The 15,559-nt window shown below is 33.9% G+C and overlaps 1 protein-coding gene across 1 annotated transcript in view; it reads right to left on the bottom strand.

The window, feature by feature from the left end:
* ATP13A1 (ATPase 13A1) overlaps positions 1 to 15,559 on the bottom strand; it is a 62,123-nt gene that overhangs the window by 42,783 nt on the left and 3,781 nt on the right. Inside the window, exons 3-6 of the mRNA XM_033083749.2 lie at positions 14,819 to 15,009; positions 12,773 to 12,845; positions 7,138 to 7,293; positions 3,331 to 3,400 (exon numbers count right to left, since the gene is read on the bottom strand). Coding sequence (XP_032939640.1) covers positions 3,331 to 3,400; positions 7,138 to 7,293; positions 12,773 to 12,845; positions 14,819 to 15,009 — 490 coding nt within the window. The remainder of the gene's footprint in view (positions 1 to 3,330; positions 3,401 to 7,137; positions 7,294 to 12,772; positions 12,846 to 14,818; positions 15,010 to 15,559) is intronic.

The following is a 15,559-nucleotide window of genomic DNA, read 5'->3' on the forward strand; positions in this document are numbered from 1 at the left end:
CAATTTTAAAGGAAATTTTCCATGAAAATTCCCATTTTTAGGCCATTTTTTCTACAGAAATTCCCATTTTTAACCCATTTTTTAAATGAAAATTCCCATTTTTAACCCATTTTTAATGAAAATTCCCATTTTTAGCTCATTTTTAAAATAAAAATTCCCATTTAAAAGAAAATTTTCCATTAAAAAATCCAATTTTAAAGGAAAATCTCCATAAAAATTCCCATTTTTAGCCCATTTTTTTACTAAAAATTCCCATTTTAAACCCATTTTTTAAACAAAAATTCCCATTTTTTCCACAGAAATTCCCATTTTTAAAATGAAAATTCCCATTTTTATGTCACTTTTCCCCAAACACTCCCAATTTTGGTTTTTTCCCCCAAAATTCCCATTTTTAAATAAAAATTCCCATTTTTAAACTATTTTTTAAATGAAAATTCCAATTTTTAGCCCATTTTTTTACTAAAAATTCTCATTTTTAACCCATTTTTTAAATGAAAATTCCCATTTTTAAATAAAAATTCCCATTTTTTCCACAGAAATTCCCATTTTTATGTCACTTTTCCCCAAACATTCCCAATTTTGGTTTTTCCCCCCCCAAAATTCCCATTTTTAAAATGAAAATTCCCATTTTTAACCCATTTTTTTGCTAAAAATTCCAATTTTTAACCCATTTTTTAAACAAAAATTCCCATTTTTAAAATGAAAATTCCCATTTTTATGTCACTTTTCCCCAAACACTCCCAATTTTGTTTTTTTCCCCCCAAAATTCCCATTTTTTAAATGAAAACTATAATTTTTTAAATGAAAATTCTCTTTTTTAGCCCATATTTTTACTAAAAATTCCCATTTTTAACCCATTTTTTAAATTAAAATTCCCATTTTTAAATGAAAATTCCCATTTTTAACCCAATTTTAAAATGAAAATTCCCAATTTTTCTACAGAAATTCCACTTTTAACCCATATTTCAAATTATAATTCCCATTTTTTAGCCCATTTTTAAATGAAAATTCCCATTTTAAAGGAAATTTTCCATTAAAAAATCCAATTTTAAAGGAAATTCTCCATGAAAATTCCCATTTTTAACCCATTTTTTTACTAAAAATTCCCATTTTTAACCCATTTTTTAAACAAAAAATCCCATTTTTTCCACAGAAATTCCCATTTTTATGTCACTTTTCCCCAAACACTCCCAATTTTGGTTTATTTCCCCCCAAAATTCCCATTTTTAAATGAAAACTGTAATTTTTTACATGAAAATTCTCTTTTTTAGCCCATATTTTTACTAAAAATTCCCATTTTTAACCCATTTTTTAAACAAAAATTCCCATTTTTAAATGAAAATTCCCATTTTTAACTCATTTTATTAATGAAAATTCCCATTTTCAACCCATTTTAAATAAAAATTCCCATTTTTAGCCCATTTTTCAAATTAAAATTCCCATTTTTAACCCATTTTTAAAATAAAAATTCCAATTTTTAGCCCATTTTTAACAGAGAAATTCCCATTTTTAACCCATTTTTAATGAAAATTCCCAATTTTAGCCCATTTTTAAAATAAAAATCCCCATTTTAAAGGAAATTTTCCATAAAAAATCCAATTTTAAAGGAAATTCTCCATGAAAATTCCCATTTTTGAGCCATTTTTTTGCTAAAAATTCCCATTTTTACCCCATTTTTTAAACAAAAATTCCCATTTTTTACACAGAAATTCCCATTTTTAAATAAAAATTCCCATTTTTAACCCATTTTTTAAAAGAAAATTCCCATTTTTAAATGAAAATTCCCATTTTTAACCCATTTTTTAAACAAAAATTCCCATTTTTAAATGAAAATTCCCATTTTTATGTCACTTTTCCCCAAACACTCCCAATTTTGGTTTTTTCCCCCCAAAATTCCCATTTTTTAGATGAAAATTCCCATTTTTAACCCATTTCTTAAATGAATATTCCCATTTTTTAAATGAAAATTCTCATTTTAAACCCATTTTTTAAATGAAAATTCTCATTTTCAACCCATTTTTAATAAAAATTCCAATTTTTAGCCCATTTTTTAAACGAAAATTCCAATTTTTTCCACAGAAATTCCCATTTTTAGTCTATTTTTTAAACAAAAATTCCCATTTTTTAAATGAAAATTCCCATGTTTAGCCCATTTTTTAAATGAAAATTCTCTTTTTTAGCCCATTTTTTAAACAAAAATTCCCATTTTTATGCCACTTTTCCCCAAACACTCCCAATTTTGGTTTTTTTCCCCCCAAATTCACATTTTTTAAATGAAAACTCTAATTTTTAAAATGAAAATTCCCATTTTTAACCCATTTTTTTACTAAAAATTCCCATTTTTAACCCATTTTTTAAATGAAAATTCCCATTTTTAACCCATTTTTTACACAAAAATTCCCATTTTTTCCACAGAAATTCCCATTTTTAAACAAAAATTCCCATTTTTATGTCACTTTTCCCCAAACACTCCCAATTTTGGTTTTTTTCCCCCCAAAATTCCCATTTTTAAATAAAAATTCCCATTTTTAACCCATTTTTTAATGAAAATTCCCATTTTTAACCCATTTTTTTAATGAAAATTCCCATTTTTTCCACAGAAATTCCCATTTTTAACCCATTTTTTAAATGAAAATTCCCATTTTTATGACACTTTTCCCCAAACACTCCCAATTTTGGGTTTTTTCCCCCCAAAATTCCCATTTTTAAATAAAAATTCCCATTTTTAATCTATTTTTTAAATTAAAATCCTCTTTTTTAGCCCATTTTTAGCCCATTTTTTAACCAAAAATTCCCATTTTTTACACAGAAATTCCCATTTTTAAAATGAAAATTCCCATTTTTATGTCACTTTTCCCCAAACACTCCCAATTTTGGTTTTTTTCCCCCAAAATTCCCATTTTTAAATAAAAATTCCCATTTTTAACCCATTTTTTTACTAAAAATTCCCATTTTTAACCCATTTTTTACACAGAAATTCCCATTTTTAAATGAAAATTCCCATTTTTAACCCATTTTTAAAATGAAAATTCCCATTTTTCCACAGAAATTCCCATTTTTAATCCATTTTTAATTAAAATTCCCATTTTTAAAATGAAAATTTTAATTTTAAAGTAAATTCTCCATGAAAATTCCCATTTTTACTCCATTTTTTTACTAAAAATTCCCATTTTTAGCCCATTTTTTACACAAAAATTCCCATTTTTTCCACAGAAATTCCCATTTTTTAAGTGAAAATTCCCATTTTTATGTCACTTTTCCATAAACATTCCTAATTTTGGTTTTTCCCCCCAAAATTCCCATTTTTTGGGAGTTTTTCCCGTTTTTCACCGATGGAAACGACGTCCCCGGGCACGATTTCATCGCTGGGGATCGGCCGCCACTTCCGGTTCCTGTACACCTGAAATTCCAAAATTCCCAAATTTGGGGTGGAAATCAACAGGAAAAGGACAAAGAACAACCCAAGGTTAAAATTCACAATTTTTAGTGGAAAAGGGAAAAAAAAAGTAAAAAAAATTCCAAAATTTGGGATAAAATCGGTGGGAAAATGAGAAAAAAAAATTAAAAAAAATTCAAATTTTGGGATAAAATTGGTGGGAAAATGAAAAAAAAATCAAAAAAACCCAAATTTTGGGATCAAATCAATGTGGGAAAATAACAAAAAAACCCCAAAAAATTCAAAATTTTGGGATAAAATCAGAAGGAAAATGACAAAAAAAAGCCCTAAAAAATTCAAATTTTGGGATCAAATCAATGTGGGAAAATGACCAAAAAAATAAAAAAAATTTCAAATTTTGGGGTAAAATCAGAGAGAAAATGAGGAGAAAAGGGGGGAAAAAAAGTAAAAAAAAAATTCAAATTTTGGGATAAAATTGGTGGGAAAATGATGAGAAAAGGGAGAGAAAAGCCAAAAAAATCCAAATTTTGGGGTAAAATCAGTAGGAAAATGACAAAAAAAATACAAAAAAATTCAAATTTTGGGGTAAAATCAATGGGAAAAAGCACAAAAAAAATAAAAAATAATTCCAAATTTTGGGATAAAATCAGAAGCAAAATGACAAAAAAAATCCAAAATAATTCAAATTTTGGGATCAAATCAATGTGGGAAAATGACAAAAAAACCCCCAAAAAATCCCAAATTTTGGGATAAAATCAATGTAGGAAAATGAAAAAAAAAAATCAAAAAAAATTCAAATTTTGGGGTAAAATCAATGTGGAAAAAGGGACCAAAAATACCCAAAAAATTCAAATTTTGGGATAAAACCAGCAGGAAAATGAGGAGAAAAGGGAGGAAAAAAAAGCAAAAAAAACCCAAATTTTGAGATAAAACCAGTGGGAAAAAGCACAAAAAAATACAAAATAATTTCAAATTTTGCAATAAAATCAGAAGGAAAATGACAAAAAAAACAAAAAAAAATTCAAATTTTGGGATAAAATCAATGTGGGAAAATGACAAAAAAAAAACCCAAAAAAATTCAAATTTTGGGATAAAATCAGTGGGAAAATGAGGAAAAAAGGAGGGGAAAAAGTCCAAAAAAAATTCAAATTTTGGGATCAAATCAATGTGGGAAAATGACCAAAAAAATCAAAAAAATTTCAAATTTTGGGGTAAAATCACCAGGAAAATGATGAGAAAAGGGAGGAAAAAAAGCCAAAAAAAATCCAAATTTTGGGATAAAATCAGTGGAAAAAGCGATCAAAAAAATCACAAATTTTGGGATAAAATCAGTGGGAAAATGATGAGAAAAGAGGGAAAAAAACCCAAAAAAAATTTCAAATTTTGGGATAAAATCAAAGTGGAAATGATGGGAAAAGGGAGAGAAAAAAGTAAAAAAAATCCAAATTTTGAGATAAAATCAGTGTGAAAGAGGGACAAAAAATCCTCAAAAAAATCCAAATTTTGGGATAAAATCAGAGAAAAAATGACCAAAAAAAAGCCCTAAAAAATTCAAATTTTGGGATAAAATCGGTGGGAAAATGACAAAAAAAAATAAAAAAAAATTCAAATTTTGGGGTAAAATCAATGGGAAAATGAGGAAAAAAGGGGGAAAAAAAGCCAAAAAAAAAATTCAAAATTTGGGATAAAATTGGTGGGAAAATGATGAAAAAAGGGAGAGAAAAAAATCCAAAATAATTCAAATTTTGGGATAAAATCAATGTGAAAGAGGGACAAAAAATCCTCAAAAAATCCAAATTTTGGGATAAAATCAGAGGGAAAAATGATGAGAAAAAGAGGGAAAAAAGTCCAAAAAAAATTCAAATTTTGGGATAAAATCAGTGGGAAAAAGCACAAAAAAAATACAAAATAATTTCAAATTTTGCAATAAAATCAGCAGGAAAATGACAAAAAAAATAAAAAAAAATTCAAATTTTGGGATAAAATCAATGTGGAAAAAGGGACAAAAAAGCCTCAAAAAATCCAAATTCTGGGATAAAATTGGTGGGAAAATGAGGAGAAAAGGGACAAAAAAAGCAAAAAAATTTCAAATTTTGGGATAAAATCAGTGGGAAAAATGATGAGAAAAAGAGGGAAAAAAGTCCAAAAAAAATTCAAATTTTGGGATAAAATCAGTGGGAAAGAGCACAAAAAAAATTACAAAATAATTCTAAATTTTGGGATAAAATCAGTGGGAAAATGACGAAAAAAAACCCCAAAAAATCCCAAATTTTGGGATACAATCAATGGGAAAAAGCACAAAAAAAATACAAAATAATTCCAAATTTTGGGATAAAATCAGAGGAAAAATGACCAAAAAAAAGCCCTAAAAAATTCAAATTTTGGGATAAAATCAGTGGGAAAAAGCACAAAAAAAAAGCAAAATAATTCCAAATTTTGAGATAAAATCAGAAGGAAAATGACAAAAAAAAACCCAAAAAAATCCCAAATTTTGGGATAAAATCAATGTGGAAATGATGGGAAAAGGAGGAAAAAAGTAAAATAAAATTTAAATTTTGGGATAAAATTAATGTGGGAAAATGACAAAAAAAAAAACCAAAAAAATCCAAATTTTGAGATAAAATCAGTGGGAAAATGAGGAGAAAAGGGACAAAAAAAGCAAAAAAAATTCAAATTTTGAGATGAAATCAATGTGAAAGAGGGACAAAAAAACCCCAAAAAATCCAAATTTTGGGATAAAATCAGTGGGAAAAATGATGGGAAAGGGACAAAAAAAGCAAAAAAAAATTCCAAATTTTGGGATAAAATTGGTGAGAAAATGATGAGAAAAGAGAGAAAAAAAAGGTAAAAAAATCAAAATTTCGGATAAAATCGGTGGGAAAACGACAAAAAAAATAAAAAAAAATTCAAATTTTGGGGTAAAATCAATGTGGAAAAATGACAAAAAAAATCCAAAAAAATCCCAAATTTTGGGATAAAATCGGTGGGAAAATGACAAAAAAAATCCAAAATAATTCAAATTTTGGGATAAAATCAATGGGAAAAAGCACAAAAAAAATACAAAATAATTCTAAATTTTGGGATAAAATCAGAAGGAAAATTACAAAAAAAACCCCAAAAAATGCCAAATTTTGGGATAAAATCAATGTGGAAAAAGGGACAAAAAAACACCCAAAAAACCCAAATTTTGGGATAAAATCAGAGGGAAAATGACCAAAAAAAACCCCCCAAAATTCCAAATTTTGGGATAAAATCAGTGGAAAAAAGCACAAAAAAAACCCAAAAAAATCCCAAATTTTGGGATAAAATCAATGTGGGAAAAGGGACCCAAAAAAAACCCTAAAAAATCCAAATTTTGGGGTAAAATCAGAGAGAAAATAATGAGAAAAGGAGGAAAAAAGTAAAATAAAATTTAAATTTTGAGATAAAATTAATCTGGGAAAATGACAAAAAAAACCCAAAAAAATCCAAATTTTGAGATAAAATCAACAAAGAAAATCCCATAAAAATAAAAAAAAAATTGGAAAAATATAAAAACCCAAAACCCACCAAAAAAATCCCAAATTTCGGAACAAAAACCGGCAAAAAAATCACGAAAAAAAAATTAAAAATCACAAAAAAAACCCCAAAAAATCCAATTTTTTTCCTAAAACCACCGGGAAAAAAACCACAAAACCCCAAATTTGGAACCAGATGATCCCAAAAATTCATAAAATTGTCCAAAAATGTTGATTTTTTACCTGGATCATGAAGGGTTTGTTGCCCATCTTGCGGATTTCCGAGAGGTTGCGCAGCTGCTGCTGCACCAGGGAGGCCTCGAAGGCCACGAGCATGGAGAGGGTGAAGACGCTGTAGTACCAGAACTCATCCAGGCACCACAGGGCCACGCAGAAAACCTGGGAATAACAACAAAAAAATTTGGGAATTCTGGAAAATTCGGGAATTTTGGGGATTTGGGGAAGAGATCGCGGCAAAAAAGGGAAAATTCCAAGAAAAAAAATCAGAAAACGGCAGCAGGAAAATCCTGATGGGATTGGAATGGGCCTGGAATTGCAGCTCAGGATTCCCAAAATTCCAGCTCAGAATTCCCAAAATTCCAGCTCTGAGTGACCAAAATTCCAGCCCAAAATGAGCAAAATTCCAGCTCAGAATTCCCAAAATTCCAGCTCAGAATTCCCAAAATTCCAGCTCAGAATTCCCAAAATCCCAGCCCAGAATTCCCAAAATTCCAGCTCAGAATTCCCAAAATTCCAGCTCAGAATTCCCAAAATTCCAGCTCAGAATTCCCAAAATTCCAGCTCTGAGTGACCAAAATTCCAGCCCAAAATGAGCAAAATTCCAGCTCAGAATTCCCAAAATTCCAGCTCAGAATTCCCAAAATTCCAGCTCAGTATTCCCAAAATCCCAGCCCAGAATTCCCAAAATTCCAGCTCTGAGTGACCAAAATTCCAGCCCAAAATGAGCAAAATTCCAGCTCAGAATTCCCAAAATTTCAACTCAGAATTCCCAAAATTCCGGCTCAGAGTGACCAAAATCCCAGCTCAGAATTCCCAAAATCCCAGCCCAGCATTCCCAGACCCCACGAGCATGGAGAGGGTGAAGACGCTGTAGTACCAGAACTCATCCAGGCACCACAGGGCCACGCAGAAAACCTGGCACAAACAACAAAAAAATTTGGGAATTCTGGAATTTTGGGAATTCTGGAAATTCTGGGATTTGGGGATTTGGGGAACAAATCGCGAAAAAAAAACCGGAAAACGGCGGCGGGAAAATCCTGACGGGAATGAAATGGGCTCAAAATTCCAGCTCAGGATTCCCAAAATTCCAGCACAGAATGAACAAAATTCCAGCTCAGAATGACCAAAATTCCAGCTCTGAGTTCCCAAAATTCCAACTCAGAATTCCCAAAATTCCAATTCAGATTTCCCAAAATTCCAGCTCAGAATCCCCAAAATTCCAGCTCAGAATCCCCAAAATTCCAGCTCAGAATTCCCAAAATTCCAACTCAGAATTCCCACAATTCCAGCTCAGGATTCCCAAAATTCCAGCTCAGAGTGACCAAAATTCCAGCTCAGAATTCCTGAAATTCCAGCTCAGAATTCCCAAAATTCCAGCTCAGAATTCCCAAAAATCCAGCTCAGAATTCCCAAAATTCCAGCCCAGAATGACCAAAATTCCAGCCCAGAATTCCCAAAATTCCAGCTCTGAATTCCCAAAATTCCAGCTCAGAATTCCCAAAATTCCAGCTCAGAATCCCCAAAATTCCAGCTCTGAATTCCAAAAATTCCAGCTCAGAATTCCCAAAATCCCAGCCCAGAATTCCCAAAATCCCAGCTCAGAATTCCCAAAATTCCAGCTCAGAATTCCCAAAATTTCAGCTCAGAATTCCTGAAATTCCATCTCAGAATTCCCAAAATTCCAGCTCAGAATTCCCAAAATTCCAGCCCAGAATTCCCAAAATTCCAGCTCAGGATTCCCAAAATTCCAGCTCAGGATTCCCAAAATTCCAGCTCAGAATTCCCAAAATTCCAGCCCAGAATTCCCAAAATTCCAGCTCAGAATTCCCAAAATTCCAGCTCAGAATTCCCAAAATCCCAGCCCAGAATTCCTGAAATTCCAGCCCAGAATTCCCAAAATTCCAGCTCAGAATTCCCAAAATCCCAGCCCAGAATTCCCAAAATTCCAGCTCAGAATTCCCAAAATTCCAGCTCAGAATTCCCAAAATTCCAGCCCAGAATTCCCAAAATCCCAGCTCAGGATTCCCAAAATTCCAGCTCAGAATTCCCAAAATTGCAGCTCAGGATTCCCAAAATTCCAGCTCAGAATTCCCAAAATTCCAGCCCAGGATTCCCAAAATTCCAGCTCAGAATTCCTGAAATCCCAGCTCAGAATTCCCAAAATTGCAGCTCAGAATTCCCAAAATTCCAGCTCAGGATTCCTGAAATTAGAGCTCAGAATTCCTGAAATTCCAGCCAAGAATGACCAAAATTCCAGCTCAGAATTCCCAAAATTCCAGCCCAGAATTCCCAAAATTGCAGCTCAGAATTCCCAAAATTCCAGGTCAGAATTCCCAAAATTCCAGCCCAGAATTCTCAAAATTCCAGCTCAGAATTCCCAAAATCCCAGCTCTGAGTTCCCAAAATTCCAGCTCAGAATGACCAAAATTCCAGCTCAGAATTCCCAAAATTCCAGCTCAGAATTCCCAAAATTCCAGCCCAGAATTCCCAAAATTCCAGCCCAGAATTCCCAAAATTCCAGCTCAAAATGAGCAAAATTTCAGCTCAGGATTCCCAAAATTCCAGCTCAGAATTCCCAAAATTCCAGCCCAGAATTCCCAAAATTCCAGCCCAGAATTCCCAAAATCCCAGCCCAGAATTCCCAAAATTCCAGCTCAGAATTCCTGAAATTCCAGCCCTGAATGACCAAAATTCCAGCTCAGAATATCAAAAATTCCAGCCCAGAATTCCCAAAATTCCAGCTCAAAATGAGAAAAATTTCAGCTCAGAATTCCCAAAATTCCAGCTCAGAATTCCCAAAATTCCAGCTCAGAATTCCCAAAATTCCAGCTCAGGATTCCCAAAATTTCACCTCAAAATTCCTGAAATTCCAATTCAGAATTCCCAAAAGTCAGGCTCAGAATTCCCAAAATTCCATCCCAGAATTCCCAAAATTCCATCCCAGAATTCCCAAAATTCCATCCCAGAATTCCCAAAATTCCAGCCCAGAATTCCCAAAATTCCAGCTCAGAATTCCCAAAATTCCAGCTCAGAATTCCCAAAATTCCAGCCCAGAATTCCCAAAATTCCAGCTCAGAATTCCCAAAATTCCAGCCCAGAATTCCCAAAATTCCAGCTCAGGATTCCTGAAATTAGAGCTCAGAATTCCTGAAATTCCAGCCAAGAATGACCAAAATTCCAGCCCAGAATTCCCAAAATTCCAGCACAGAATTCCCAAAATTCCAGCTCAGAATTCCCAAAATTCCAGCTCAGGATTCCCAAAATTTCAGCCCAGAATTCCCAAAATCCCAGCCCAGAATTCCCAAAATCCCAGCCCAGCATTCCCAGGTCCCACGAGCATGGAGAGGGTGAAGACGCTGTAGTACCAGAACTCATCCAGGCACCACAGGGCCACGCAGAAAACCTGGCACAAACAACACAGGAATTTGGGAATTCTGGAAAATTTGGGAATTTTGGGGATTTGGGGAAGAAATCGCGGAAAAAAAAAAACCAGAAAACGGCGGCGGGAAAATCCTGACGGGAATGAAATGGGTTCAAAATTCCAGCTCAGAATTCCTGAAATTCCAGCCCAGAATTCCCAAAATCCCAGCCCAGAATTCCCAAAATTCCAGCTCACAATTCCCAAATCCCAGCCCAGAATTCCCAAAATCCCAGCTCAGAATTCCCAAAATTCCAGCTCAGAATGAACAAAATTGCAGCTCAGAATTCCCAAAATTCCAGCTCAGAATTCCCAAAATTCCAGCCCAGAATTCCCAAAATTCCAGCTCAGAATCCCCAAAATTCCAGCTCTGAATTCCAAAAATTCCAGCTCAGAATTCCCAAAATCCCAGCCCAGAATTCCCAAAATCCCAGTTCAGAATTCCCAAAATTTCAGCTCAGAATTCCTGAAATTCCATCTCAGAATTCCCAAAATTCCAGCTCAGAATTCCCAAAATTCCAGCTCAAAATTCCCAAAATTCCAGCTCAGAATTCCAAAAATTCCAGCTCACAATTCCCAAAATTCCAGCTCAAAATTCCCAAAATTCCAGCTCAAAATTCCCAAAATTCCAGTTCAGAATTCCTGAAATTCCAGCTCAAAATGAGCAAAATTCCAGTTCAGAATGACCAAAATTCCAGCCCAGAATTCCCAAAATTCCAGCTCAGAATTCCTGAAATTCCATATCAGAATCCCCAAAATTGCAGCTCAGAATTCCCAAAATTTCAGCTCAGGATTCCCAAAATCCCAGCCCAGAATTCCCAAAATTCCGGCCCAGGATTCCCAAAATTCCAGCTCAGAATTCCCAAAATTCCAGCACAGAATTCCCAGAATTCCAGAACAGAATTTCTAAAATTCAAGTTCAGAATTCCTGAAATTCTGACCCAGAATTCCTGAAATTCCTGGGAAAAAGGGACCAGAATTGTCGCAATCTGGCCCAGAATTCCCAAAAATTCCAGCTTAGAATTTGAAAAATTCCAGAGGAAAGGAACTGAAACTATTCCCAAAATTCCAGAGGAAAAGGGACCAGAATTCCCAAAATTCCAGCTCAGAATTCCCAAAATTCCAGCCCAGAATTCCCAAAATCCCAGCCCAGAATTCCCAAAATCCCAGCCCAGCATTCCCAAAATTCCAGCCCAGAATGACCAAAATTGCAGCTCAAAATTCCTGAAATTTCAGCCCAGAATTCCCAAAATCCCAGCCCAGAATTCCCAAAATCCCAGCCCAGCATTCCCAGGTCCCACGAGCATGGAGAGGGTGAAGACGCTGTAGTACCAGAACTCATCCAGGCACCACAGGGCCACGCAGAAAACCTGGCACAAACAACAAAAAAATCTGGGAATTCTGGAAAATTCGGGAATTTGGGGATTTGGGGAAGAAATCGCGGAAAAAAAAGGGAAAATTCCAAGAAAAAAAATCAGAAAACAGCAGCAGGAAAATCCTCATGGGATTGGAATGGGGCTGGAATTGCAGCTCAGGATGAGCAAAATTTTAGCTCAGAATTACTCAAATTCCAGCTCAGAATTCCTGAAATTCCAGCTCAGAATCCCCAAAATTCCAGCTCAAAATGAGCAAAATTCCAGCTCAGAATTCCCAAAATTCCAGCTCAGAATTCCCAAAATTCCAGCCCAGAATTCCCAAAATTCCAACTCAGAATTCCCAAAATTCCAACTCAGAATGAACAAAATTCCAGCTCAGAATTCCCAAAATTCCAGCTCAGAATGAAGAAAATTCCAGCTCACAATTCCCAAAATTCCAGCCCAGAATGAGTAAAATTCCAGCTCAGGATTCCCAAAATTCCAGCCAAGAATTCCCAAAATTCCAGCTCAGAATTCCCAAAATTCCAGCTCAGAATTCCTGAAATTCCAGCTCAAAATTCCCAAAATTCCAGCTCAGGATTCCCAAAATTTCAGCCCAGAATTCCCAAAATTCCAGCTCAGAATTCCCAAAATTCCAGCCCAGAATTCCCAAAATTCCAGCTCAGAATTCCTTGGAATTTTCCTCACCTTTATTCCCATTTTTTACCAGATTTGTGCATTTTTCCCAGATTTTTTTAAACCAAAATTTAGATTTTTTTTTCCATTTTCCCCCAATTTTGTGGATTTTTCCCAGATTTCATTCCTGATTTTTCCCAAATCTTTGGAATTTTTTCCCAATTTTTACCTGGAACACGAAGAACGGCGCCGTGGCTCTTTCCTTGAAAAGCTCCAGGAATTCTGGCACCACCATTTCTGCCCTGCAAAGAGGAAAATCCTTGGAAAATCTGGGAAAAATCCCAGAAAAAATCCTGGAAAAATCTCGAAAATCCTGGGAAAATCCTGGGAAAATCCTGGGAAAATCCTGGGAAAATCCTGGGAAAATCCTGGGAAAATCCTGGGATAAACAACAGGAAAATCCTCGGGAAATCCTGGAAAATTCATGGAAAAATCCTGGAAAATCCAAAAAAATCCTGGGAAAAACAGCAGGAAAATCCTTAGAAAATCTTGGAAGAATCCTTGAAAAAATCCTGGAAAATCCCTGGGAAAAATTCCTTGGAAAAACCTTGGAAAAATCCCAAGAAAATCCTGGGAAAATTCATGGGAAAATCCTGGAAAAATCGTGAAAAAATCCTGAGAAAATCCCAAGAAAATCCCTGGAAAATCCCTTGGAAAATTCATGGAAAATCCCAGGAAAAATCCCAAGAAAATCCTGGGAAAAATCCCTTGGAAAATTCATGGAAAATCCTTGGAAAATCTTGGAAAAATCCTGGAAAAAATCCTGGAAAATCTTGGAAAAATACTTGGAAAAATCATAAGGAAATTCTGGGAAAAATCCTGAAAAATCCTTGGAAAATCCTGAAAAAATCCTGGGAAAATCCTGGAAAATTCTTGGAAAAATCCTTGGAAAATCCTGACAAAATCCCTTGGAAAAAATCCCAGGAAAATTCAGAAAAAATCCTGGAAAAATCCTTGGAAAAATTCCTGGAAAATCCCTTGGAAAATCCCAAGAAAATCCCTGTAAAATCCTGGGAAAATCCCATAGAAAAATCATGGAAAATCCTGAAAAAATTCATGGAAATGCCTGGAAAAATCCCAAGAAAATCCCTGGAAAATCTTGGAAGAATCCTTGGAAAAATCCTGGAAAATCCTTGGGAAAATCCCAAGAAAATCCCAAGAAAAAAACCACAAAAATTCTTGGGAAAATCCTTGGAAAATTCATGGAAAATCCTGGGAAAAATCCCTGGAAAATCCTGAGAAAATCCCTTAGAAAAATCTCAGGAAAATTCTGAAAATATCTTGGAAAAATCCTTGGAAAACCCTGGGAAAAATCCCTGGGAAATCCCTTGGAAAATCCTGGGGGGAAAAAATCCTTGGAAAATTCATGGAAAAATCTTGAAAAAATCCCAAGAAAATCCCAAGAAAATCCCTGGAAAAATCCTGGAAAAATCCCAAGAAAATCTTGGTAAAATCCTTGGAAAATCCATGGAAAATCCTTGGAAAATCCCAGGAAAAATCCCTGAAAAATCCTTGGAAAATTCATGGAAAAGTCTGGAAAAATCCCAAGAAAATCCCAAGAAAATCCCTGGAAAATTCATGGAAAATTCATGGAAAATTCATGGAAAATTCATGGAAAATTCATGGAAAATTCATGGAAAAGTCTGGAAAAATCCCAAGAAAATCTCAGAAAAATCCCTTGAAAAATTAATGGAAAAATCCTGAGAAAATCTTTGGAAAATTCCAGAAAAAATCCCAGAAAAATCCTTGGAAAATCCCAGGAAAAATCCCTGAAAAATCCTTGGAAAATTCATGGAAAAATTCCAGAAAAATCCCAGAAAAATCCTCAGAAAATCCCTGGAAAATCTTGGAAAATCCTGGGAAAATTTCCCAGAAGATTCTAGAATATTTTTCTAAAATATATTTAGACATTCTCAGAAATATTTTGGAATTTTTCCCAAAAAAATCAGGAATATTTCTCAAAGATATTCTGGGTTCCCTGGAATATTTTGGGATATTTTCCTTTTTCCCAGGATTTTTTTTGACATTTCCCCAGAACATTTTAAAATATTTTGAGATATTTTAAAACATTTTGAAAATATTTTCCCAAAATATTTTAGGAAATATTTCCTTGCAATATTTAAAACATTTTGGGAATATTTTCCTGGAATTTTTTACCCTCATTCCCACGATTTTCCCCCTTAAAAAAAAAAACAAAAAAATCAGAAAATCTCACTTGTTATTCCCAAATTTCCTCTCAGCTTCCCGGATTTCCTGCTCCTCCTGGAAGCCTCTGGAATTTTGATAAAATCCCAAGGGATGTTCCACAGGAAAAGCCACAGGCAGGAATTGTTTTTTTCCATGGATTTCGTAGCAATATTTGATTTTCTGGAATTCGAAGCTCAGCGCTTCCTGCCCGTCCTCACCCTGCAAAAAAAAAATTTTAAAAAATCAAAAAATCTCAAATTTCTCATTCCTGGAAAAAATCCCAGCCTGGATGGGGTGAAAATCCTGGAATGACAAAGTTTTCATGGAGGAAAATTCTAAAATTCCAATTTTTCTTGGAGAAAAATCCAAAATTCCAATTTTTCTTGGATGGTTTTGCCTGGAATTTCCAGATTTTTTCCCCATTAATTGGATTTTTAGGTATAAATTTCATGGAATTTTCAGATTTTCATGGATAAATTTCATGGAATTTCCAAGTTTTTATTAATTGATTTTTTTTCTGAATAAATCCCATCAGATTTCCCAGATTTTTCCCTATTAATTGGATTTTCAGGGATGAATTTCATGGAATTTTCAGATTTTCATGGATAAATTTTATGGAATTCCCAGATTTTTCCCTATTAATTGGATTTTCAGGGATTAATTTAATGGAATTTCCAGATTTTCATGGATAAATTTCATGGAATTCCCAGATTTTTCCCCATTAATTGGATTTTCAGGGATGAATTTCATGGAATTTCCAAATTTTTAT

The sequence above is a fragment of the Catharus ustulatus genome, chromosome 33 (genome assembly GCF_009819885.2).
Source record: "Catharus ustulatus isolate bCatUst1 chromosome 33, bCatUst1.pri.v2, whole genome shotgun sequence".
Lineage (NCBI taxonomy): Eukaryota > Metazoa > Chordata > Aves > Passeriformes > Turdidae > Catharus > Catharus ustulatus.